The sequence below is a fragment of the Mauremys mutica genome, chromosome 13 (genome assembly GCF_020497125.1).
Source record: "Mauremys mutica isolate MM-2020 ecotype Southern chromosome 13, ASM2049712v1, whole genome shotgun sequence".
Taxonomy (NCBI): Eukaryota; Metazoa; Chordata; order Testudines; family Geoemydidae; genus Mauremys; species Mauremys mutica.
The window spans coordinates 16,386,186-16,412,213 of record NC_059084.1 but is presented as its reverse complement, the minus strand read 5'-3'; the positions used below and the strand labels follow the sequence as shown (position 1 = coordinate 16,412,213).

General features: G+C 42.4%; 1 protein-coding gene across 2 annotated transcripts in view; it reads right to left on the bottom strand.

Annotated features, from left to right (window-relative positions):
* Nucleotides 1-26,028, bottom strand: part of B4GALT5 (beta-1,4-galactosyltransferase 5) — a 97,976-nt gene that overhangs the window by 12,652 nt on the left and 59,296 nt on the right. For both annotated transcript variants that reach the window (XM_044985134.1, XM_044985135.1), the window contains exon 2: nucleotides 7,279-7,413. In XM_044985134.1, the coding sequence (XP_044841069.1) occupies nucleotides 7,279-7,413 (135 nt within the window). The remainder of the gene's footprint in view (nucleotides 1-7,278; nucleotides 7,414-26,028) is intronic.

Sequence of the window (26,028 nt, the reverse complement as noted above, 5' to 3'; positions counted from 1 at the left end):
CATTTATCTCTTTGTGAGTTTCATTTATTTTAAAAAGCTTCTGGGCCTCCAAGAAGTGTATTTCTGTTTTCTATAGACAATGCATGCGCCATTCTTTTCCGAAGTAAGTGTTCACAAATAGCCGCTTTAGGCACTGCTGAGATCAAAGGGGAAGTTCTAATGTTTGAAAGCAATTGTGAGAAGCTTCTAAATTAGCTGTACCAAACAAGACCCCTAAATCACAATACTGTACCTCTCATAAGTTTCGGGTTTGAGGGTCAAAGGGGAAAAAGCCAGGGGACTGGGTTTTATGCCTGCCTCCTTTCCCCACTTAGAGTTATGGACAAGTCAGTTAACACCTCTTTGCCTAACTCGAGGAAACAGTCCCCAAATTGTGTTAAGTGTTGTGCAAACAGAACAAAATGACAGTTCCTGTCCCAAAGAGTTTACAGTTTAAACAGAGGCCATACAAATACATTGCACATACAAGTACATTGTATGATCTGTTAACATCACATGGCCAGAACTGATATTCCTGCTGGACACTAAATCAGTCCAGATAACTATTTTATAAATCAGGGATTTTTTAATTTAAATTTTTTTTAAATAAACCATATTTGAAATTAACAACCTGTGTTAATACCTAAATTATAATCTATTAAAATTATTTAAATAAATGATCATCATACTGAGTCAATGAACCCTCAAATTTTAATGAATTAAAAGGGAGCTGCTTTTTTTTTTTAATTATATATAAAAATCAAGGGGAAAACAATTTGTCAACTCAAGCCTTAAACAACATCTCAGTGCTATGCACCGCATAAAGTACCTATATTCTTTTCAGTCATTATAATGGAGCAAATGCTGGTATTTACATTTTTCCAAAGCAAGTGCTTTCAGTTTGTTGTGGAAAAAGCTGTTGCCTTAATAATTTTTGGTTCAGACAAGCTAGCAAGTGTAGAGAGACTATTTTCTTCATTTGGACTATTTCATTTAAAGTTGAAAAACCAGCTGAGAATTGAAAAAGCAGGAAAGCTTATTTTCTTCTCCCAATCCATGAATAAAAACCAGGTGGGCAAGGATGAAATCCCCCATTTTTTAGAATTAGGAGGTGATGGGGCCAGATTTTTGAAGCTATTTAAGCACATAAAAATGCAGATAGATACAAACTTGAATTTTCAAAAGAAAATAAGGAAGTCAGGTGCTTAACTCCCACTGGTTTCAATTTTGATTTAAATGAGAGTTAGGTATCTCATCTGCCTAAGTGGTTTTGAAAATACAACGAGGCATCTATCTGCATCTTTAGGCACCTAAATACTTCAAAAATCTGGCCCATGGTGACCAGAAACATTTATTAAATCTGCTTTAAATACAAAATGTGCTTTGCTACATTTTTTTCCTTTGTGTATACTGTATATTTAAAAGGTAGTTTATTTAACTAAAAACAGTTTTCAAATGCTCTTTTTGTACATTTACTTGAATTTCAATTTCTACCCAAATGCAACTTGACACAAATCCGGAGGGGGAAAAAACATAGTAAAGAATAAATTTGTTAGAAAATAGTGAACAAGGTATGTAAAAACTAAGAACCCGTATAAGTGTTTAACCTACATAATTGCTTAAATACCTATAGATGTAGTGTAACCTCCTTCTAGCAAAACCAAAGTACCTAATTCATTGTAAAAGATACATTTGGTTTCAAATCAACATGTTTTAATGGTTACACCAAACAAGGAAAACAAACTTTTCTTTTACTTTAGAAATTAACTAAAGTACAAATGCAAAACAAGATTAAAATCAATTATTTAAATCAAAGTTTCCTGCTTGCTGCTTTAGCTCATGCTTAAAATGGGTGATTAAAATAACTTTGAATAAAATAAATCCATCCTGCACTAAATTAACTACAATTCACTGCTTCAATATTTCAGGTTCCTTCCTCTCACTACTGTATGGCATTCCCGTGCAATTAGCTCAGTTTATCAGAGCGAGTAGTAATTGCACAGTCTTATTCAAACTAGAAAGTGAAAGAGGCCAAGATGGAATTGCAAATAAACACTGACAGCCTAGGGCATATTATTAGAGTCTAGATGAGCCAATTTATCTTGGACACTTGTTATTGCTATGACAAAACAAATTCCCAGTAAAATTACACTGGTAGTACCACCCTCTATATCAGGGGTGGCCAAACTGTGGCTCGTGAGCCACATGCGGCTCTTTTACTGTTAAAGTGCAGCTCGCTGAGCCCCCCACAGCCCTCCCATTCTGCACCTATCAGACTGGGGGTGGGGAAGAAGCTCGGGACCTCTACCTTGCAGCGGGGTGGTGGGGTAAGGGCTTCTGCCCAGTGGGAAGGGGGGTCTTGGACACAGGCACCTACTTTCCAAACTGCTAGGGGGTGCTCAACCCCCAGCTCTGCCCCAGGCTGTGCCCCTCTCCACCCCTTCCCCCAAGGCCCAACCTGACCCCTTCCCGCCCAGTTCTCTCCCTCCCCCAAGTGCGCCATGTCCTCGCTCCTCCCTCCCAGAGCCTACTGAAGACAGCAAAACAGCTGATTGTGGCAAGCGCAGGGAGGGAGGGGGGGAGGAGCCTGATCTGTGGGGCCTGCTGGCAAGTGAGAGGCAGTGGGGGGATGGGGCCCTGGCTTGTTTCTGGGGCAGGCTCGGTCCTTGCACTGTGTCAGGGTTGGGTGCAGCCTCAGCGCTGAGTCCATGTCCCGGGGAGGGAGCTGCACAGTGATCTCCCATCTCTGCGCAGCCAGTGGCCTGTGCTCCCCAAGGCCATGCTGGAGTCTCCATATTCATTTGACAAATAAAATTTGCAGAATTTTAAAATATGTGCAGATTTTTTAAAAAATTATTATTTTTGGGGGGGGGGGGGCACAAAATGCCCTCAAAAGTAATGATCTACTGTATATGCCAGTAGTTTTCAACCTTTAATTTGCGGACCCCTAAAAGTTTTTTTAATAGAGGTGTGGACCCCTTTAGAAATTCAACCTGTGGTCTGTGGACCCCTATTATAGAAGCCTTAGACTAAAATATGACTGAATAGAATTCAGCTATAAATGCTGCACATGCTCGGCATGGCATTTGAAGAATTTTGAGAAAAGGCACTAAACGGTGGGCTTCTATGGTGACAACAGTTCTGGGTTTTGATCTGTAGGTGGGGGTATTTACATACTTTTGATTGATTAGAAAAACAGAATTCCTTTTCTGGAAACTGAAATTTTATTTTCATAGACACCTTTCGCAGACCCCTTAGATGTGGTCTGCAGACCACAGACTGAAAATCACTGGTATACGCCACTGAACACAAAGCCAACCAGATCTCGTTTAATAGCTAAAAACGGCATTCTACAGCAGTGGTCACCAATCCATAGATCGTGATTGACTGGACAATCCTGGAGACTCTCCCAGTTGATCACGATCTCCGGCCATTAAGAGTCCGGTGGTGCAGCAGCGCTGCTGCTAAGGCAGGCTCCCTGCCTGCCCTGGCCCCTCACTGCTCCCGGATGCGGCCAGCTTTCCCCCTTGTCCAGGGGCGGGGGAGGCGCCAGGGGTCTCCGCGTGCTGCTCCTGCCTACAAGCACTGCCCCCATTGGCCGGGGATGGGGAACTGTGGCCAATGGGAGCTGCGGGAGTGGTGCCTGCAGAGAGGGGCAGCACACGGAGCCATGTCCCCTCCCACGGGCCCCTTCTGGGAGCCATGTGGAGATGGGGCAGGCAGGAAGCCTGCCTTAGCCCAGCTGCACCACTGACCCGGAGCTGCCTGAGGTAAATGCCGCTTGGTAGGAGCCTGCACCCCAACCCTGAGCCCTCTCAGAGCCAGCACCCCAAACCTCCTCCTGCACCCCAACCCCTTGCCCCAGCTCTGCCCCCCCTCCTGGAGCCAGCACTCTACACCCCCTCCTGCACCCAAACTCTCTCCCAGAGCTTGCACCCCTCACCCCCTTCTGCACCCCTACCCCCTGCCCCAGGCTCAGCCTGTAGCTCCCTCCCACACTCCAGACACTTTGGCCTCAGCCCAAAGCCCACACAACCCTCCCAAACCCCAAACCCCTGCCCCAGCCTAGTTAAAGTGAGTGAGGGTGGGGGAGAGCACGCGACAGAGGGAGGGAGGAATTGAGTGAGCAGGGCGGGGAATAGCGAGAATACAAGAATAGCGTAGCTGAAGTTGACATATATCTTAGACTGAATTAAAATTACTTACTTACTTGGCATCCTCGCAGCACTGGATTGATGGCCACGGCTCCCCTGTTGACTTTGCTTCTGCCTCTCGCACTGCTGGAGTTCAGCAGTTGACAGGAGAGCGATCGGGGATCGATTTATTGCATCTACACTACACGTGATAAATTGATCCCCGATAGATCAATTGCTACCCGTCGATCTGGCGGGTAGTGTAGATGTACCCTAATGCTTTACCACCACATGGAGTAGTAGAGGAAGGAAGTGGTTCAATTGGTTTCTTTTTCCTTAATGTGTGAGTTTGCTTTCAGAAGTTAGATTAAACAGATTTTTTTCCAATTTTCATATATTAAAATAGACTGAACTGAGTTGCCATATCCAGTGGAAATTCTAGTCTTTTAATCAGGTAGTGAAGACTAAGTATGTGGTGAGCTACCTGTTGCTTGGGTAATTTGTGAATGCATTAACAAGCTAACTTTACAGTAGAAAAGCTTAAGAAAGGATGTGACCTATCAAACCCCACAGCAACTCCCACTCCCTATTTACAAAGGCGAGGCAGAGTGAGTATCCTGGATTTTATTCATAAAAGTAACATTTATCGTGTAACACTCTTGACCCACTTGTTCTCATTATTGAAACCCAGTGACACAGCAGGGATTCGCCCTCATGAGGTGCGGTGCTTATCTGAAACTGACATTATTCCAGCCTGATACTGCATGAAGGTAGGTCGAGACTTTCGCAGTAGTGACTCACTTGTACTGTGTTAACACTGAAAGGAGCAGTTTCAATGGGACATCAGTTTGCCTAACTTAGTTTTAGAAAGAAATGCTGTCAGCGCTTCATTATAAGTAACCATTTACATTTAGAAAGGGTTTGCCAGTATAGTTTATACCATTTCCCCCAAACAAAATAAGCTATAGGAACAAAGAGGTTTTTTGCTGGTATAACTGTGTCTATTTATAGTAGGGATTTTGCTGGCACAGCTAGGTTGGTCAGGCCTGCGGGGTGTGCATGTGACCAAATTAGCTATGCTGGTAAAAGTCCCAAGTTTGAATTCTTTATGTAGCCAGAAAAGCAAGACACGCTATACCAGTGGCCCCAAGTTTCTCCTCACTTACAAACTACTTGTTTACAAAATCAGATAAAAATACAAAAAAAAGTGTCACAGCCACTATCACTGACAAATTGCTGATTTTCTCATTTTTACCATATAATTATAAAATAAATCAACTGGAATATAAATATGGTACTTACATTTCAGTGTATGTATATAGAGCAGTATAAACAAGTCATTGACTGTATGAAATTTTAGTTTGTACTGACTTCGCTAGTGCTTTTTATGTAGCCTGTTGTAAAACTAGGCAAATATCTATATGAGTTGATGTACCCCATGGGAGGCCTCTGGGTACCCCTGGTTGAGAACCACTGACCTAGACGAGTGGTTCTCAAACTTAGTTGATCGCAACCCCCTAATTTGTGTCTGTAGTTGCCGTGGTAGGGTGAGCACAATTTCTAAAAGGAAAATGGAACACCATGTGGGGCTTGCCCAAACCCTCCTTTCCCACCACACAGAGCTGGCCTGAGCCCCTCCCACCTCCGATAGCTCCATTGCTCATCCCCCCAAGCCCTTTTTTGGCAAAACTGGGTATTTGTCCCATTTGCTCTTGCCAGGGCTTAAAAAGGGGACGGTCCCAGCCAAAACGGCCCATATGATCACCCTCGGCTGTGGTAAGAGCTACGCAGAGAGCCCAGGCTGCTATGGGAAGCCCCAGATACTCCACCTGCCCTGTGCAGTGTGCCAGGCACCCGAGAGCAGCACCCCCGGGGCACGCTGCCCAGAGCAGGTGAAGGGGCTGAGGTTCCTCACAATGGCCCAGGATCCCTAGGCAGCTCTTACCACAGCTTAGATCTGGCTTCTGGCCTGGCCAGGGGCAGGGCCTTTGGGGGGAAGAGGAGGAGCAGGGGGCCCCATGGTGAGGGGGAGTTGGGGGAACCCAAATGTTCTTTGTGCCCAGGGCCACCATAAATCTTAATCCACCTCTGCACAGCAGACACTGCTACAGCAATTTTACGTACACTGCCATAGGTTTGGCTTGGGCTACCTAAATTAAAATACAATTGGGCACCTAAATTCCCTCTCTTCTGGGCTGCAAGTTTTGTTTTGTGTGCCCTAGGAACATAAAATTGCACTACGTGTCTAAAGAAAAAAAAAGATAAAAAGGATGAAGACCAGATTAAGAGAACTGGCAGAGAAATTCCTCAGGGGAAATTTAAATATAGGCCACTTTCGGAGGAGGAAGATGGGTATGTATGAAGAGCAATTTGGTTCAAATGGATCACTAAAATACAAAGGTGGTATATCCAAAGCTGTCAAACTAGCATTACATTAGAGCAGCGGTCCCCAACGTTTTCGTCTGGCGGGCGCCAGATGAAGGACTGTGGCGGCGATTGAGCATCCGCTGAAATGCAGTCAAATTTCAGTGGCGACGCCTCTCGATGACGCTGCTTGTCAGCAGCAAGCGGTGTCATCGAGAGGTGTCGCCGCCGAAATGCCCCCGAATTTCGGTGGATGCTTGACCGCTGGCCAGGACACGGGCACATTTAGACACCCCCGTGGGCGCCATGGCACCCACGGGTACCGCATTGGGGACCGCTGCATTAGAGGGAATACAGTGTAAGCAGTTTAAAAAAAACAACAAAAACAAAACAAAAAAACCAGGGGCCTATGGTCAGAACCCCTGTATCTACTCCCACTTCTGAAACAAAAACAATTTAGGGCAACTTCAGGTCCTTTCTTGCATGTGAACAGTGAGGCTCATAAGCATATGCATTTCTGTGTTATCCCTTCAAGAAAACAAAATGGGATTTCACAGATGTCACTCACTGTATCTTTAGAAAGCAGATGGAAGGAAAAGGATGCAACCCATTCTTGTCTTGTTTTGTCAATTCCTCAGTTACTAGAGGCCATATAGACCCTATAATATAATATAGAGGGTGACCTAAAAGCAAACTCTCCTCTCGTGTCTACCCGTGCATTCATTCTCCTACGAAAAACTGTTTAGACTTTCCTATGGCAATGGAAATTCTAATCAAATTGACTTAATTACTAAAAATATACCTGAGTCATTCATGCTGCTGTTCCTCTTGGCATAGGCACTGCGGACCACCTGCTCATAAACCTGAGCTCCTATTGTTCTCATATTCTCACGAATCATGATGCCTTGGGCTTGCATCATGAAGAGGTAGGTGTTCACTGAAAGAAATAACCAGAGAGATTAAATTAGCAGCAAATTTTATAGGTAAGAGAAACTCAAATACTTAACCCTTTTTGGAACCATTCTGCTTCACCTCAGTTTCCTTGTGTCAAGAAGCTCTTTGGGGGACACATGACCAAGTTACCAGATGTGGGATGGGAAAGATCATACAATTTCACATGACTACATCTAAGGCATATTTCAAAACGGAACTGGAACAATAAAAGGAATTTAAACTATTTAGCCCTAAAATCCAGGACTGTATTTTATAGTTAGAGGCTACATTCCTACTAAACCCTGATACCACTGGGTCACATTTTTAGTAAACCAGGAAACACAGGACTTTGTAAATGGAGAACTTTAATAAGAGTGAATTTAGGGTTTTGGTGCTGATGGTGCACTACAGCCTGATTAGTAACAGAAATCAGCACATAAACATGGAATTTATTCCATTTTCATTAGCCTTGAAGCTCACTTTTAGTCAGTATACTAGCAAAGCCTGTCTGTTGGGATGCTTAGAACTAGACTAGTAAGTAGTAATAACTCTACCTTTACTCATCATGTATCTTTTTATATGTTGTTAAGTCCTCTGCTGCCTTTTGTCTGGTCCCCTTCTGCCTTTTCCAAGGCCCCTACATATCATGTTTGGACATATGCATTTTTGTGCCACCAGCCATTTTGGACAAAAAAGGATTTTTTAAAAATAGATTTACCCTTACTGGCAGCATTACTAATAAAGACAGATGACATATGCCTTTCCTGGCTTTCCGAGGAACAAACAGAGAACTTACAGCAGCACAGGCTGTAAAATCTCCTGCTTAGCTGCTCTATCCCATTGGGAGAGCTCTCCCATTGACATCATTAAACCATTCCCAACAAGCAGCGACAGGTATGTTGGCAGGGAGGCTCTCATGTCGTCATAGTGCTGTTCACATTTACACCGACAGAAGTGCCACTTATGTCTGTCTCTCAGTGGAGTGTTTTTTCACATTTCAGTGCAACCTAAGTTATACCAACAAAAGTGCTAGCTTATACACAGCCTCAGACAATTTCTAAATAAAGTCTATTTGAACAACTGCACCAAGGCCACAGATTATTAATGACAAAGAAGATGTATCCTAGAAGCGAGTTACATTGTATAGGGCCGAGTAGTTCTACGGCCACCTTTTAAAAAAAAAAAACTCTTTTGGACAACTTTGAAAGCACAAAGCAGAGCATCTCACCCCATAGGCTGCCACTAGCCTGATAGCAGAAACCCCTACCCCAAGGAGGGGGTTAGCCATGTGGAATGGAATAAGGGACAGGCATGTAATAGTCTGTGAGGGGATTTCTATCTATTTTTAAAGAAAATTGCTAAAAGAATTGTGTAGAAAGAGGAAATTTTATACCTGGCCCAAAATTAAAAGATAAATAAGGCTCACTGACAAATTTACATAGGTTTTGTAAAAAGTGTGATAAAGAAATCTACATACATTCTCCTTCTGGTTTTATCTTTCATTTACATTTTAATATGCTACAATGAATAATTCCACAAAAGGCCATGGGTTGGCTCAGGAAAATGTGATACAACTTAATATTCTGACATACAATTCTGCAAAAGGTAATGTATTAAAAAATACCTTCTGATGGCTCAGCTGATGAGGCATGATTTTTGGCAAGGTCCTAGAAGCAGCAGGGGTTTCTGCCATTTGGATAGTGACAATTTATGGAGTGAGATGCCTTTTTTCCTTTCTGCGCTTTGTAAAAACTCTTTTGGACAACTCAGAGAAGAGGGTACAATGACCCAGGTGTCAGCCTTGGCACATAAAAGCTCTCCTCAGTGTACATGCCAAGGCAGCGCTTTAACATGGCTTGTGTAGTCACGGCAGAGCTGGTGCACTGTTCACTGGCACTTTACAGCGCTGAAACTTGCTGCACTCAGGGGGGTGTTTGTCCACACCCCGGAGCGAGAAAATTGCAGTGCTGTAAATTGCCAGTGTAGACAAGCCTGAGTATCACTGCTCTAAACCATGTGGTCCCATCTTTGCTTTGAGCAAAATTCTATCTAATCAGCACTGTCTCTAATCTGTTTCTCAGCACTTCCGAAGATGGTCACGCCCTTATTTCAAGAGACTGTTTTCCTTATAGCCTAGCTGCCCTCAGTGACAAGTGTCTTCCTCTGTGACTGGAATGTTCCCAATGTCTAAGATCATGACTCTATTTTACCTCTGCCCCAGAGGACAATAACCCCTTTTAACCTCAGATAAGATGTTGTACAGCTCTTTGAGGGTGAAGCATTATGCAAATACTATGTATGTGTTATTGTATTCCCCGACCCTTTAATCAGGTTTCTTGCGGGCTAAAAGAATTCATTTTCACTAATCTTTTCATTGTCAGATCTTCAGTTCCCTTTTGCCAGTTTGCATCACAATTCTAATGAGATTTAAAATGTTTGTATTCATTTGGGGGGCTTGAAGAGGAGAGGAAAAAACAGACTGTTTGAAAGTAGAGGAAAAATGCAGGTTAAATTAACCCAACACAGGTAAATGATTTAAACAAGAGTATTTAAAAGTGACCCAAGGCCCCCTGAAGCAGTGAGATGGAAAAGCTATAAGGAGAGATGAAAATACTAACAAGTTAAGCAAAGATGACATTCATTAAAAAGGAGGCCCTCAGCACAAGGGTGAGCAGTAAACCAACAAAATACCTCTGAACCCAAAGACAAGGACCATACAGTTTTGTAACAAGCAACTGACTTTCTATTGCAACATACAGAACAAAGGCTTAACTTGGAAAAACAAAGGTTGGCTCATACCAGAAAGCTCCAAAGCTTATTATGCACCCACTCAGTCACTGAAAGCCCAGGTTAGAAAGGTTACTCTAGGGCAGTGGTCTCCAAAGTGGGGTGCGCACACCCCAGGGAGTGCGCAAGAGGAGCGCCCCTGGAGCAGTCTCAGGCCACCGCCTCCTGCCCCCACACCCCCGAAGAAGCAGGAGTTTGGGTGTGGGCAGGGGCTTAGGGTAGCACTTACCGCGGGGGGCTCCCCAGAAATGGTGACATCCCACTCCGTCAGCTCCTAGGTGGAGGCATGACCAGGCAACTATACACACTGCCTCCACCTGCAAGCACCACCCTAGCAGCTCCCATTGGCCGCGTAATAGGAGCTGCGGAGCCAATGCTAGTAGTGGAGGCAGTGTGCAGAGCTGCCTGGCCACACCTCTGCCTAGGAGCTGAGAGAGAGGGATGTCGCTGCTACCGGGGAGGCGCGGTGTCCCCCAGAGATGCGACCCCCCTCCCCCAAGTACCCGCGGTGCCCTCCAGGCCACCCCTCTCCCCAAAGATTTAGTCAGGGATATATAGCATAAGACATGGACAGATCACAGGCCATGAATCTGCTTCCTGTGGTGCTGCTGCGGCAGCTGGACCTCTTGTTGTGGGATTTGGCAAAAAAGTTTTTGTTTATTATGCCTCATGTAGATTCCGGGACTGCCTCCGCAGCTGCCCTGCTGGGGCCAGGGAAGGGGCGCCTATCCTGCAGCCGCAGCGCCCCCCCTCCCCCCCACAGCCCAGGTGCTGCTGCGAGAGACAGAGCACTGGGGGAGTCCTCTCTCCCAGCAGTAACCCCAGAACACCCTCCTCCACAGCCCCACCCCAGAGCCTGCACCCCCAGCCAGAGGCCTCACCCCCTGCACCCAACCTTCTCCCCCAGCCCTGAACCACTCATCTCTGGCCCCAGCCAGAACCTTCACACCTCTGGAACCCTAACCCTCTGTGCCAGCCCTGAGCCCCCTCCCACAAGAACCCCTCGGCCCCACCCCCACCACATGAATTTGTGATGTGCAGCAATATGAAGGTGATGCGTCACACATTACTTCCATATTGGAATTCCGCACATAGGTGGGAAAAATTAGAGGGACCACTGACAGAGAGTGTGAGCATGATACGCGGGGTTGTTTTTGTCTACCCTTGTAACACTGCCAAAGAGCATGCAATGTTATTTAATATAATGAGCAACTGAAGGAAGGCCAGATCTTTGCGAGACTGTGACATTTTGCACAAAGTCAAACTACTTTATGCTCAGGACTTGGCACTGACAGCACATCTGGAATGCCTCTAGCTGCTCCAAGTCTGCCTGTAAGGGACTCCAGGTTTCTTACCCATGTAGTAGTGTGGATAGTACAGAGGACTGATTGATCCTGAACTTAGTCTCAGTGCAAAGTTGTTTTTGCATCCATAAGTGAGACACGGTGACGGAATGGAGGAGGCAGTGAGACTTACTCCTTGAAGACTGTCCGGTTTGCTGCAACTGTTTGGACTCTGCTCGCTGCCTAGGTAGACTCTGCAATTTAGCCATCATAAGAATGGCCATACTGGGTCAGACCAATAATCCATCAAACCCAGTATCCTGTCTTCCAACAATGGCCAATGGCAGGTGCCCCAGAGAGAATGAACAGAGCAGGTAATCAAGTCATCCATTCCCTGTTGCTCATTCCCAGCTTCTGGCAAACAGAGGCGAGGGACACTTCAGATCACGGTTTTGCATCCCTGTCCAACCTGGCTAATAAACATTGATGGACCTATCATAACTATTCAGTACGATTCCAACAGCTCTTAACTAAGGTTTTAGTCTCTCTTGATACAAATAGATTCTAGAGTCTCTAAAAAGCTTTGTTATATAGGGACAGTAAGCCGTAAAAGTCTGGTGAACAAGAGAAGCAAGCAGTGCAGTAGGACTGGTATATCATTGAGGCTATAAGGAAGGATAGGTAGTACTACAACAACTAAACAATGACTTCCAAAGTCTTGGCCTTAACATGCAAGAAAAATTAAATATAGGAAGACTAGGTCTACATTTGGTTGTAATACAATACGAAAAAAAAGAAGTTAAGCAGAATTGATTTCCCTGAATATGTTAGTCTGCAATTGTGAAATTTTAAGATTTAGCTATTTACAGTCTAACGTATTGTTAAAATTAAGAATATTTGGGGCTTACTGTTTTTAAGGAACCATTTGTAATAATACTTTGCCCACCTGTCAAAGGTTACATTTAAAAACATTTGCTGAGCACTGGGAGATGATGTTATCTCTGACTTATACAGGGTGAAGATGACGCACAGAGAGAATAAGTAATTTCTCCAAAGTCACACAGCAAAGCAGAGCTGGGATTAGAAGGCAGATGTGCCAACTCCAAAGCATCTTTAAAATAAAAAACATACTTACTCCACCCCACTCCATGCCCACATACTTTTTGAGGCATAGGTCTCAATGCCTCCGGTATGTAATTCAGGGATTTGTAGGTGCTTCTAATACCTTTTGCTAGGGAAAATTTGTTGTGATTTGAAAAGCACTGACAAAAGTCTAAAAGAGAGTTTCCCATGCCTTAGAGGTGTGTCATACAAAAGGATGTGTAACAGATTTCCCTTTACAGATCCGAGACATGCTGCTCTGTTCAGTACAGTGATTTTACACCTCAGTGAATTTAGTGGCAAAATGGTAGGTAGGGGACATTAGTAACAGTTCCACTTTCAGGTGAAAAACATCAAAACAGACTGAAAATTAGGGAAGTGAAGTACTGTGGTTCTTTCTCGTCCGTTTCATAGGAAGCACGCAACATGCATCATGCTAACGACTCAGTTTAAGATACTTATCTGCATCATGCTCAGTCATAGAAGATGGGTTTTTGATACGCATCTTTTTGTGCAGTTGTTAGTTTAGAAGCATTAGGGCAGTGGGTCTCAAACTTTTTTTTTTTTTTTTTTTTTTTACTGGCGACCCCTTTCATATTGAAAGCCTCTGAGTGCGACCCCCCCCCAATATATTAAACACATTTTTTAATATATTTAACACCACCATTATAAATGCTGGAGGCAAGCGGGGTTTGGGGTGGAGGTTGACAGCTCGCGACCCACCATATAATGACCTCACGACCCCAAAGGGTCCCAACCCCCAGTTTGAGAACCCCTGCATTAGGGGACAGGAACAGTTCTGTGGCTTGTAGAGCACCATGCTATTTGCTGATTCTGAACAAATGATTAAGAGAGCCTTTACTTCACTATGCCATATACTCACAGAAAATCGTTCCATCACATTTCGTGAGTAGTAAGACTAAATAAGCATAGGACCCAGTGTCTTCCTGCTTAAAACACAGGCTTGTCCAGTTTACTGAGTATTCTGTCTTTACCTCTGTTCCATTTAATAGGTTAGATCAGAGGTGGGCATACTACGGCCTGCGGGCCACATCCGGCCCACAGGACCGTCCTGCCTTGCCCTTCAGCTCCCAGCCAGGAAGGCTAGTCCCTGGCCCCTCCCCTGCTATTTTCCCTCCCCCAAAGCTATGCGGGCAGCCCTTTGGGCGGCGGGGTTGTGTGCTCCTGCCGAGCAGCGTGTCTGGCTCCGGCTGAGCGGCGCGGCTGCCAGTCATTCTGCTCTGAGCAGCATGGTAAGGGGGCGAGGGTCCAGGGGGCAGTCAGGAGACAGGGAGCAGGGGGTGTTGGATAGGGGGTGGGGTCCCAGGAGGGGGCGGTTAGAGGACAAGGAGCAGGATGAGTTGGATGGGTCAGGGGCGAGGGCCAGGCTGTTTGGGGAGGCAGCCTTCCCTGCTCAGCCCTCCATACCATTTTGCAACCCCAATGGGGCCCTCGGGCCAAAAAGTTTACCCACCACTGGGCTAGATGATGCATAACCTAGTAGATGCTGCAAGACAAGACACTGTTGACTTTCATGAGACTGCAGCAGGAATCCTTAACAGACTGTCTCAGCAGTTACCATCTCACGGAAAAACTGAAGAAAGAAAAACAAGTCTGTTTAAATCTGAGATGGCTGATTGTCATTTCAGATATTAACCCCTTTGGTAAAATGATTAGTGAGATACCTGTCCAGAGAACACATTGTAATGCCAACATGCTAAATGCAAAGAGAAGCCACAATAGTTACCACCACCTAATCTTATGGGAAGACAGCCTATTTTTCAGCATTTGAATGCCAATGCTGGAAATGATTCATCACCATTAAAAAAATGCTGCCATTATTAGGCACCTTAAAATTATCCATAACTGGGACATGTGATTTGTTCAGCTAATCATGGAATCAGATTACAGGAAGCCATATTAAGCACTACAGTCTTTATCCATATAAAGCTCTTAAAACAACTTCAATGGGAGTCATGGTTGTTAAGCATGGCTATCTATGGGCTTGATCATGGCATGCTGAAGTCTTGAATAAGGAATTTCTGAACTGCACTCAAACCTCCCCAATAGAAGTTATTAGCTTCCAAGCAGAGTTTCAAGTTATTGGTTTTGACCTATAAAATGATGAGTAATTTGGGACTATTCTACTTACAGACTGCTTCTCTCCATGCAAAATTGGCACAGCTATGAGCAGCAGCAGAACTCAAGATACCAAATATCCTGTTGCTGTTTTGTCTACAAAAGAATGTGCATATGTACACATGCAGTTGCAGTGTTTGTTCAGGTTGAACTATGTTTCATCTGTGCAGTAATTCTTCTTGGAATGAGATCTTGTTGATCTAATGCAGGGGTAGTCTAAAATATGCAGACCACAAGCCAAAGCAAGATCACTAGATACTTTTGAATGGACTCTGAAATCTTATTTAATTATCATTATTGTTGTTTTATTACTTTCTTGAGTCTGGACTTTGACTATACCTTTGACCAAGAAATTTGCACCTTGACAAAAAATAATAGACTATCCCTGATCTAATGGATCATACATGATTATTACTATTAAATTATGTTTGCATAGTGCTTTTCATCTCATGGCAGCACAAAGTAATTTACAAGCTATATTTATACCAAAGGTGGCAGACAACTGATATACAGCTTGCTGCATGACAATGAAGGGAGAGAGATGCTGGTTAAGGCCAACTTGGCTAGGATTTATAAATATGAATCCAGATTTAATCAAACTTTAGTCTCAACATCATTTATGGCATCCAACTGCAGTTAGAAATTCCCACTCTTGAGATGTGACAGTATGGTGGATCTGAGAGAGAGAGACAGATAACCTTATAAGCTTCTAACAAAGGAAAGAATGGCCATGGCCTAAAAACTACAGACACAAGTTTCGCTACGAAACTATAGATGGGAATAGCTTTAACTGTGAGACAAAGCCCAATTACATAGTCAGTGCTGCAGCTGCCTGTAATAACTTTTCAGTTGGCATTTTAGTAACCCTTCTAACAAAGGAATATAATAACCTCTTCTCATGGGAAATGAATTTAACTTCACTATAAGGATCTGCCAACAGTGGGAAACTTTCCAGTTCAGAGGCTTATTAGGAAGAGGTCCTGAACAACTATTCCTGCTAACCAGTCTATGCAAGAAGGGATAAGAGTCCAGTGAAGGTCACTGTCTGTTAGCATGTTTCTGAAATAAGAGGAGGAAAGAAATGCTTCCTTTAGAGTTTCATTGTTGGGAGGAAACAGCAAGAACATCTTGTCTGTTTTATTAATGAAGTAATGCACTCAGCAGCAGATGGTATGAAGATAAAGATACAGTAGGAACTGCTAGACAACAGCCAGGAAGGGCACGGGAGGGAGGGAGGAATTCAGTTAACAGACAGCAACCTGAGAGAATCAAAGGGGTGGGTTCACACACTACAGAAACAGTTATCAGCTTGGAGTACTGAGGCCCAATGTTTCCTGATGAGACCATCTTCCCAGACTACTATTAAAAAAACCCCAAACCACGACCAACACAAAAGCATGCAGTATGGTTTAGGGGCTCTCGTATCAACCTCTGTTTCTACAGTATCTGACATTCTTCCTAGGGTGACCAGATGTCCCGATTTTATAGGGACAGTCCCTATTTTTGGGTCTTTTTCTTATATAGGATCCTATTACCCCCCACCCACATCCCGATTTTTCACACTTGCTGTCTGGTCACCCTAATTGATTTGTAAGTAGGCCTGAAAGCCTTGTTTAATGCATATGGACCACTTCTGAATTAACAAAAAAATATTCTAATCAAGCTATGTTAACTTTTTCAGGAAAACTAGGGTTTATGGAATGCTATTCACCTGCATTCCAGAATGCAACTGGTACCAATCCCAACTGTCATCTAGGGACAAGTCTGACAGCAAGCTCCAGAAATTATTGACCCTAAGAGTATAAGCTCTTCAGGGCAAGGGCCATCTTTTTCTTACATGTTTGTCAAGCATCTAGCACAACAGGACCCTGATCCATCGTTGCGGCTCCTTGGCACTACTGCAGTACAAAGACTGAACTCAGCTTTTGGAAATAATGCAAAGCTGAAAATATTACACAAAATATTGCACTCAGCAGTACACATGCAATATGCTAAAGAATCTGAAAAACAAATCTCTTAAATAATTAATTTATTACAGTAACATAGAAGCTCCAATCATGACCAGGACACCATTGTTTTTGTCCACTTAGTACAGACAGACATGTTCCCTTCTGCAAAGACCTTGCAATGTGGCTTAAGAGACAAACTGATGTAATAACCAACAGAGCCTTCTCTACAGCGAATCTTTTGTTAGTCTTCCAGCAGCGTTCTAGCCCCAGTGCAGCTCCATTGGTGGTAGCAGCGGTGAGAGCTTTTACCAAAGCTCAGCACAGACAAAGCCTTAAATAACTGTGCAATTCCTTCACTGTTAGGCTACCAAGAGCACAAAGAGGGCACTCAGCGATTAGGAGGCTGGATTTTTTTTTACATTTTCCCTCCCCATATTGTACATGCAAAGATACACCTGCAATTCTACTGACCCTCTACCTTATTTAAATAAGAAGAAAAAGTATTCTCCAACTATGCAAAGGTCTTGAATTTATATTAATTTTAGAGAACAAATGCTTATTCTTAAATGTGGTAACACTGGTATCACCCCTTTATCTACCATGTATTAATAAGTTATTACTTGCTGAACTATTTATAGCACTAGCTGGGCTAAAAATTAACAGTGCAGAGGCACCACACGCAAGTAATTACAAAACATTTACCCAGAACTGGCAAGTTTTCAAACTGTACATGCATGGATTGACTGGAGAAACAGATCAGACATCATCAAGTATTGCTTAACCAGAAATTGAGTCTCTCTCTCTATATACTATCTCAGAAATGTCAAAGTATTTTGAGGCTTCAAAAGAGGAGGATTTGTAGATTTTTTTTTAAGATTAGAAGGGACCTATGATCATGTAGGCTGACCACCTGCAAAACACAGGCCACAGAATGACACACAGGAATTTCTGCATCCAGCCCATACCTTCTGGTTGAGTTACAGCATTTTGTTTTTAAACCAAAGACCTCCAGTCTTGGTTTACAATCTTTGGGTGAAGAAGAATGTACAACAACTCACAGTAAATTGTTCCAGTGGTTATTTGGGACGATTTAACTTCAAGAGAACTAGCTTCTAAAATATGTACTGTTCATTTGAGTGTGCCTTTCATCCAGGGACCTCAACGTTGATATATTAAATCTCAATCTCTCTGAGGTAGCTGAGTTGTTATACGATTAACCATAAAAACTGGGAGCCAGAATTCTAACCCTAGCTCTGGTACATACTTGATGTGTGGCCCCAGGTAAGTAATCCCCCAAGGGTAAACTATGTCCTGGATCTTCCATCTATAAGAGGAGGGAATAACTGCTCCTTGCCATAAATCAGTATGGTCATACAGTGCTATGAAGGTGTAGGGGTGTTGTTTTTAATATATTATTAGCTAAGTGTATACTGTCATTTTCTGAATGGCAAACAGGCACAATTTACACTACTTGTCTACTGTCAGTACCAAACCAGTCAGAAATAAAACCCAGTCCTGATTCCCAGTCTCCTGCTGCAATCACTAAGCCTTTTCTCACAAAAAGTGATACACTTGGGAGGAAAAAAAATATGGAGCACCTCAACGAACATTTGCCTAAATTAATGATTACCCTTCCTAGCAAAAAGAACAAGGAGTACTTGTGGCACCTTAGAGACTAACAAATTTATCTGGGCATAAGCTTTCGTGGGCTAAAACCCACTTCATCAGATGCATGCCTTCCTAGCAAGATTCTGATTCTCTTATTTTAAGGTAATTAGAGTTCATGAAGAGATGCAATTCCACATTAGCTTGCCTCTTGTTTACATTCCTTCCCTCCCCCTTCACAACTATGCAGATGTCATTGTCTCTCCATTTACTGTAATCAACCAAGGAGAGAGTTAAGAGACCAGACTAACTTCTTGCAAGGGTTTCTCTTTCCCCAGGGCCAGTAACACTGTCTCTAAGAGGAAGGGAAATGTCAGCTTCGGATCCGATTTTCCACTAAGCCAAGGAAAGTAATGCTACTGTGTCCAATTAGGACTTATGGGCATTACACAGTTAAGTCTATAATGCCACAGACTCTCTCTTCAATGAGCTGAGTACCAATATCAGTAACCAACACCTTATCTCTTCTTAACGTGGCACCAGCTACGTCCTGTTGAGAACCTGAACCCTGGCAAATGCTTACAGTTCAGCATGTAGGAAACAACAGCAAGAGCCAAGTCAGAGTCCCAAACACCACCTCAGCACTGCTTTTATTGTAAGACCTTCGTAAATCCGTCATTCACTGAGCACTGATTCCTCACTATCCTTAGGCAGACTGGGATCTTTACTTAATTTACAGAGCCATCTGCTTTCAATAAACAAGTTCCTGGGGAGGAAGAGAGGGACCCATGCTCTCCATTAAATGCAAGAGATCCAACTAGTTAGTTCCTACTACCACCCCCATTCCTCGGGCCAGGTGGCGGCAAGAGTGCCGCAGAGGCAAAAACCTTTTAAGAGAGAGCACCAAATGCCAGTAAAAGAATGCTCAGGTCAATCCACAGTCAGCCTCAACTAGATCTAAGAAAGGGTCTCCTGAACTCCTGGACTAGGGGAGGGTGTATGTATAATGTCATTCATTCCCCTCCCCAAACCAAGAAAGCACCTTGTTTTTAGGCAGTCTTTCAGTTTCACCTTCAAGTTCCAGATACCAAGAAAATCATACAGGAGTGGAGGCTAAATTTGAGCTATTTCCTGCACTTCTTCAAAATAAAGCCACTACCTTTATTTATATGGTGTTTCTAGCTGTGTTGACCTTTGCAGGCCCAAAATTCAGACACTCTGGAGCAGGCTGCTACATCCAGGGAAGAATAGACAATAGAAATCATTTTCTTAAAAATTTAAAGCCACTATCTATATCACATTCAATTTAAAGAAAAATAGCATTTGGACTTGCTAAATCCTTTAAATTAGAAAAAGATTATCTATGCCCAGGAGAGATTACAAATTATTTTTAGCCTGGAAGATTTTAAACAGACTAATGGGTTTATCTGGTTTGGTGGATTAAATAAAGCCTTGCCATCCAATCCAATCCAATCCTAGCTTCCTAACCAAGTTTTAGCACCCCAGCCATAAGAATTAAACAGTTTATGGCATGCAATCATTTGGGACATTCCACATTTCTCAGACAGGAGTAAGATAATTGATATACTTCTCAGCAGTGCAGTTTCAATTCACTACTGGTGAAGATGAAATGAATCTAAGCTGTTAAAACAACAAACTAGGAGCTGTGGCTGCAACTGAACTATTCTTACGGAGGCCAAATGTGTGCGTTTCTGGTCAATCGTCAGATAATAGGTGTCTCACCCCTACCAGGGGTCTAGGTTTAATTCAAATTCTGATTAATCTCTTTTACCTAATGAGAAAGCTATAGACTTGACTGATTAACATTCTTGCATGAGACTTGAATGTTAAAGTTAATAATGCAAAAGGAAAGCACACACTCTAAATTCTCCAGTGCAAGTGCAAGGCTTGCAATTAATTTTTTTTTAAAACATGGAAATGGAACATATTTGCTCTACAGTTATTGAAACATACGTGGGAACTCACGATGACATTTTTTAAGAGTAGAACCAGGCCCTAAAATATTTGAATATTCTTTCCATCTTCAAAACTTGGGTTGAAAAATTCTGTGCCAAAGCCAAAAGGGATTGTGAGGCAGTGCGCACAGCTTGGAGGGTTGCATCGTTTGTCTCCAGTGTGGCAAAACTGAAGAAAATTTGAGATTCAGCCTCTAACTTCAACATCCACTCAGTGTGCAGCAGCAGTCAAAAAAGCGAACAGAATGTTGGGAATCATTAAGAAAGGGATAGATAATAAGACAGAAAATAGCATATTGCCTCTATATAAATCCATGGTACGCCCACATCTTGAATACTGTGTGCAGATGTGGTTGCCCCATTTCAAAAGAGATATGCTGGAATTGGAAAAGATTCAGAAAAGGGCAACAAAAATTATTAGGGGTATGGAACAGCTGCTGTATGAGGAGAGATAAATAAGACTGGGACTTTTCAGCTTGGAAAACAGATGACTAAGGGGGGTTATGATAGAGGTTGAAAATCATGACTGGTGTGGAAAAAGTAAATAAGGACGTGTTATTTACTCCTCATAACTCAAGAACTAGGGGTCACCAACTGAAATTAATAGGAAGCTGGTTTAAAACAAACAGGAAGTATTTCTTCACACAACGCACAGTCAACCTGTAGAACTCTTTGTCAGAGGATGTTATGAAGGCCAAGACTATAACAGGGTTCAAAAAAGAACCAGATAAATTCATGGAGAATAGGTTCATCAAAGGGATGGTGTCCCTAGCCTCTGTTTGCCAGAACCTGGGAATGGGCAGCAGGGGATGGGTCACTTGGTGATTACCTGTTCTGTTCATTCCCTCTGGGGCACCTGGCACTGGCTACTGTCAGAAGACAGGACACTGGGCTAGATGGACCTTTGGTCTGACCCAGTATGGCCATTCTTATGTTCTGGTTCATATGCAGTGTCAACAATATTCCTATTTCACATAAACATGTTTACTCCCTAAAAGCAATATAAAAATCTAAACAAAAAAAAAATCTCCTGCCAAGGTTTCAAACCCTCATAATGGGGCTAAAGAGTCAAGACACAACCAGAGCATGGAGCTCAATATTTCAGATATTTCAGGATACAAAGTTGTCTGTCTACGAAGCCTATGTTCTCAGGAATTTTTTAGCGCAAAAGGCAATAAGCACAAGCTGTTATTCTGATTTCAAGGCAGATACAATTAACCTAGTAAAACTTAGTACAGCTTCAAGGCTCCTTTGTAGTAATGGGACTTTAACCTTTTTTATCTTAACTGCACCTAATGACTCATCTCCCCCTTATTATTTACTTTAGTCATTGTTAAACATGGTGGAAAATAAAAGTGACATTTCAATATGCATTTTCTCTAAACCTTTTCAGTCCTCCAGCTTGAAATTTGTTAAGTTTCACTGTTGGATTCACACCACTTCCAATTTTTTGAAGGATTAATTTTATTTTTTAATCACGTGGATGATTGTGCCAACAGTTTGGTGCCCCACATCAAAAAAAATGGGTCACTTACTTTTCACAATATAGGAGAAGTTTCCTGTTGGGAAGACATTCCCCACAGAACGTCAGAACTAAAACTGCAGAGTAAACCTATGGCCCAAAACAATTTCAGACTTCTGGTCTACTTCACTACAGCAGAGTTTCCTGTCAGCAAGGTCCACTAGACTTATGGAAAGTTTTTTAAAAAAAGTTTGGCTTCAAAACAAAATAATGCATTTAACAATGTATTGAGGTCAATAGACTAAGTTACTTCTAGATTTAAAAATCAAACGATTGTGTTCCAATGCAGCTACAAAAATCATACAAAGTACCCAGATGCTGCATAAGATTTCAGAGGGATTCTTATTGTCTGATATTAAAACCGGCAACACTGTAACAAAACTGCTGCAACTGCTATAACAGAAGAAAGATGCAACCTTGATGCTCTGGTATCAAGGCTGCCGTTTCATATAAGAATCATGTGGTTATGTGATAGGTGTTTATATTAGGCTCTCTCAGGAATTATTTATGTAGACTTTGGATAACTTTAAAATATTTCTTCCACTGGCTGGCAAACAGCTGATAGAGATGGCATTATTCAGAAGGTCCAACTCACTGCTAAAAGATAGAGTTGCTATTTGGTCAGGAAGAAGTTATTCTTCTACCCATGATGAATGTCTTTATCCTTTCTGGTTAACAAATGCACCAGACATTCATTCGCAGGAAAGCAGAGATCAGGACCAGCCAGACCCAAGTTTAGGCAGGTGAACGAGGATTGTGCTCTAGACCAGAACTAATGATAGCCGGGTCCTTATTTCTGAACTGCCTATTTTGTGAGAACATTCAGAAAAAGGGATATTTTATGGGGATACAAAGTTGTCTGTCTACGAAGCCTATGTTCTCAGGAATTTTTTAGCGCAAAAGGCAATATAAGCACAAGCTGTTATTGTTATACAGGAAGGCAATGTTTATTTAATCAACTGCCAATTCAACTTAGTATTGAGAAAGTTATCTTTCCATTTTAGGTTCAGTGTTTCCAACATTCATTAGCAGGTTTTCAATGTTAAAATATTAATGTAATTTACAAAGCTTACTCCAGGGATATCCTTACCTTCATGGCTGAAACAATGTTTTTTTGTTTCCAACCTCTTTGGGGAAGGTGGAGGGGAGGAATGGAAAAAAGATGAGGTTGTCTCTCTCCTCCCCCAACGAGAGACAGACAGACACACACTCTTTTAAAGGCCAAACATACATTCAATGTAAGCAACTGGAATTCTAAATGGACAACTGGCACCTGAAGGCGAGCAGAGACGTATTTACATATTTTTATTTAATAAACCCCTATTTTTGAAGTGGCCACTGCATACGCTCAGTTACTTTGTTTACAGGAGGTGGCTTCTAGAAGCCATCATAATTTCCCCCCAATAGTTCCCAAGTCCTTTTGGCCATGGAAAGCTATGTTTACCAAAACTACTGCCTGAAATGATCAGACATGGTCCTGTAAGACTGGTATGCCCCCTCCTTCACAGCAGGAATAAAATGCATTGCAGGTGAGGCAAAAGCACTACTAGACTTTACCACCACCAACATACTTACAACATTATTTTTACTGTTACAATTGAATTAAAAAAATGTTTACAGTCTGATGTTAAGTGTTAACAAGGCTACCCTGGGAGACTGAAACAAGGAGGAGTCCTTGGGGCACCTTAGAGACTTATTTATTTGCCCAAATAAATTTGTTAGTCTCTAAGGTGCCACAAGGACTCTTCCTTGTTTTTGCTGATACAGACTAACACTGCTACCACTCTGAAACCTGGGAGACTAAGTTTATCAAGGGAAATAAGTACCTCATCACCACGGCCTTATAATCAGACTTCAGAATGCACCCTGAAGGCAATTAAGCAGTCCCCACCACAGCCTGCTGCTTTCTCTACAGCACAAAGACTTGTGTGCTATAAAATTCAGTTACCAGAATCCACTATTCTAAATTAGCTCTAACCAGTGGATCTGCTAGTGGTACTGTATGTTTTGTCGTTTGTCCAAACAGAAAAAAAAGTAACCAATAAAATAAAATGCTACACCACTGCCATGAGGTAAAAAAAAATAACAATCTTGTGGTGCATTTTATCCATATTGTGGAATTTTAGAAACTAAACTTGTTAAGAGCCAAGGCACTATCCTTGGCATTCTTGACAAATTCCAATACATTCTGCCTCCCTAAATTCCTCCTACAGCTTCAAGGATAGGGTATTCCACCCTTCCTATTCTCAACTATTCCATAGTGTTGATGTGAATTATTAAACTGTTGCCATGGTCCACTCTAAAGGCCACTTACACTTTTTTTGGGGGGGGGGGGAAGAGGGGGGAAATAGCCTTTTAATTACCTCTTCATTATATTATGAAGCTGCTTGGCTAATGGATCTTAGAGAACTTTGAGATCTCAAATGAACGGTGCTAGATGAGTGCAAAGAATTATTAGTATTCTCGCAAATCATCAAAACTTCAGGCTCCTCAAATCTACTATATTACTGGAATTCTGTTAAATCCACACTTTTGCATCTGAGCTATTAAAACTTAAGACCTTACTGCACGACACTGATAGGAGTGGAGGAGTCAAAGTTTTAAAAGATTTCTCTTCCTGTTTCGTGAATGATTCAGAATTCTCACTGACTGATAGGAGAACAGGACAAAAATCGAAAGAGTATAAGCTGCAATTAGGTTTGACAAGACAATTGGTCAAATAACGTCAACTGACTATTATTCGACCACGATCAAATCTTGTCCAGTATTCCAGCAATGTAGATTGTGGCCTACTTTTCTGATTGCATCATAGTGCCACCTGTTAGCAAGCCTACTTAAATGTCTCAATCACTCACTTGACTAAACGTTAACACTGCCTGTTGGGAAATGGGTGAACTAACCTCATCCTGACTGACTGGAATCTTATAGAACAAACACTACAGTATATTTATATCTGTATATCTTTGTTTGTACACCAGGTCATCAATGTACATGGTGGTTTACAAAACACATTCAACAAGGTAAGAGAGATAATCCCTGCCCTGAAGAGTTTACCTTCTAAACTGACTACAACCGTACAGAAGTTCACACAGAAGGGAGTGGTGGGAGGTAGATAACAATTCAGTCATTAAACCTCCTCCCTAACTAGAGAAAAGATGTACAGCCATCAAGCTCCATGAAAAATTGGTTTTCTGCCCACCTAGTGTAAGTGCATTTAAAAATGACTTTTCTTTTATAGTTACTATGCATTAATTTTCTTCTTTTTTAATAACGGTTCTGTCTTAAATAAATTTCAAATTTAAATGCTAACCCAACGTTAATAAAAATGTTAATTATTGTTACTATTCTTTAGAGCAGGGGTAGGCAACCTATGGCACGGGTGCCGAAGGTGGCACGCGAGCTCATTTTCAGCGGCACTCACACTGCCCGGGTCCTGGCCACCCGTCCAGAGGAGCTGCATTTTAATGTAATTTTAAATGAAGCTTCTTAAACATTTTAAAAACCTTATTTACTTTACATACAACAATAGTTTAGTTATATATTATAGACTTATAGAAAGAGACCTTCTAAAAACGTTAAAATTATTACTGGCAGGCGAAACCTTAAATCAGAGTGAATAAATGAAGACTCGGCACAGCACTTCTGAAAGGTTGCCGATCCTTGCTTTAGAGCTTCACTTCATTGTGGGGGGTTTTTTTTGGGTAGTTAAAATAACTCAGGTAAGTAACTTGGGTTTTTTTATAATTAGGCATAAGTATTTAAGGCTAAATCCAGTGGAGACCATACAGTCTTGTTCTTTTTTTGTTATTGTTAGTAACGATAGTGAGGCAGACAATGAAGCACAACCTTTGGAAAGTGGGGCAAGCCCTAGATAGATGCCAAAGTTGAGCTCCTATTCCTCCTACAAGGTACAGAGTAGTTATAAGTACCAGGAGAAAACTGCAGTACCTAATGCATGTAAGGGTATGTGCTGCTCCTGTCGAGTCTCACAATAAATAAAGGTACCAGCTGCAAAATTGAGTCCTTCACACCATGTCACTCAGTGATCCACTGAAAGGGTGAGGTGGGATTCAGAGTGAGGCCAAAATTCTTGACTTCTGGTTTCTAAAGATGAACACAAAAACCCTTCACTCACAAAAGCTAGGTCTAGGTCTACAGTAGAGACCTGACAACGGCACTGCTGTACCGATGCAGCTGGCATCGCTGTAAGATCTCTCATGTAGCTGCTCTATGCCGACAGGAGAGAGCTCTCCCATC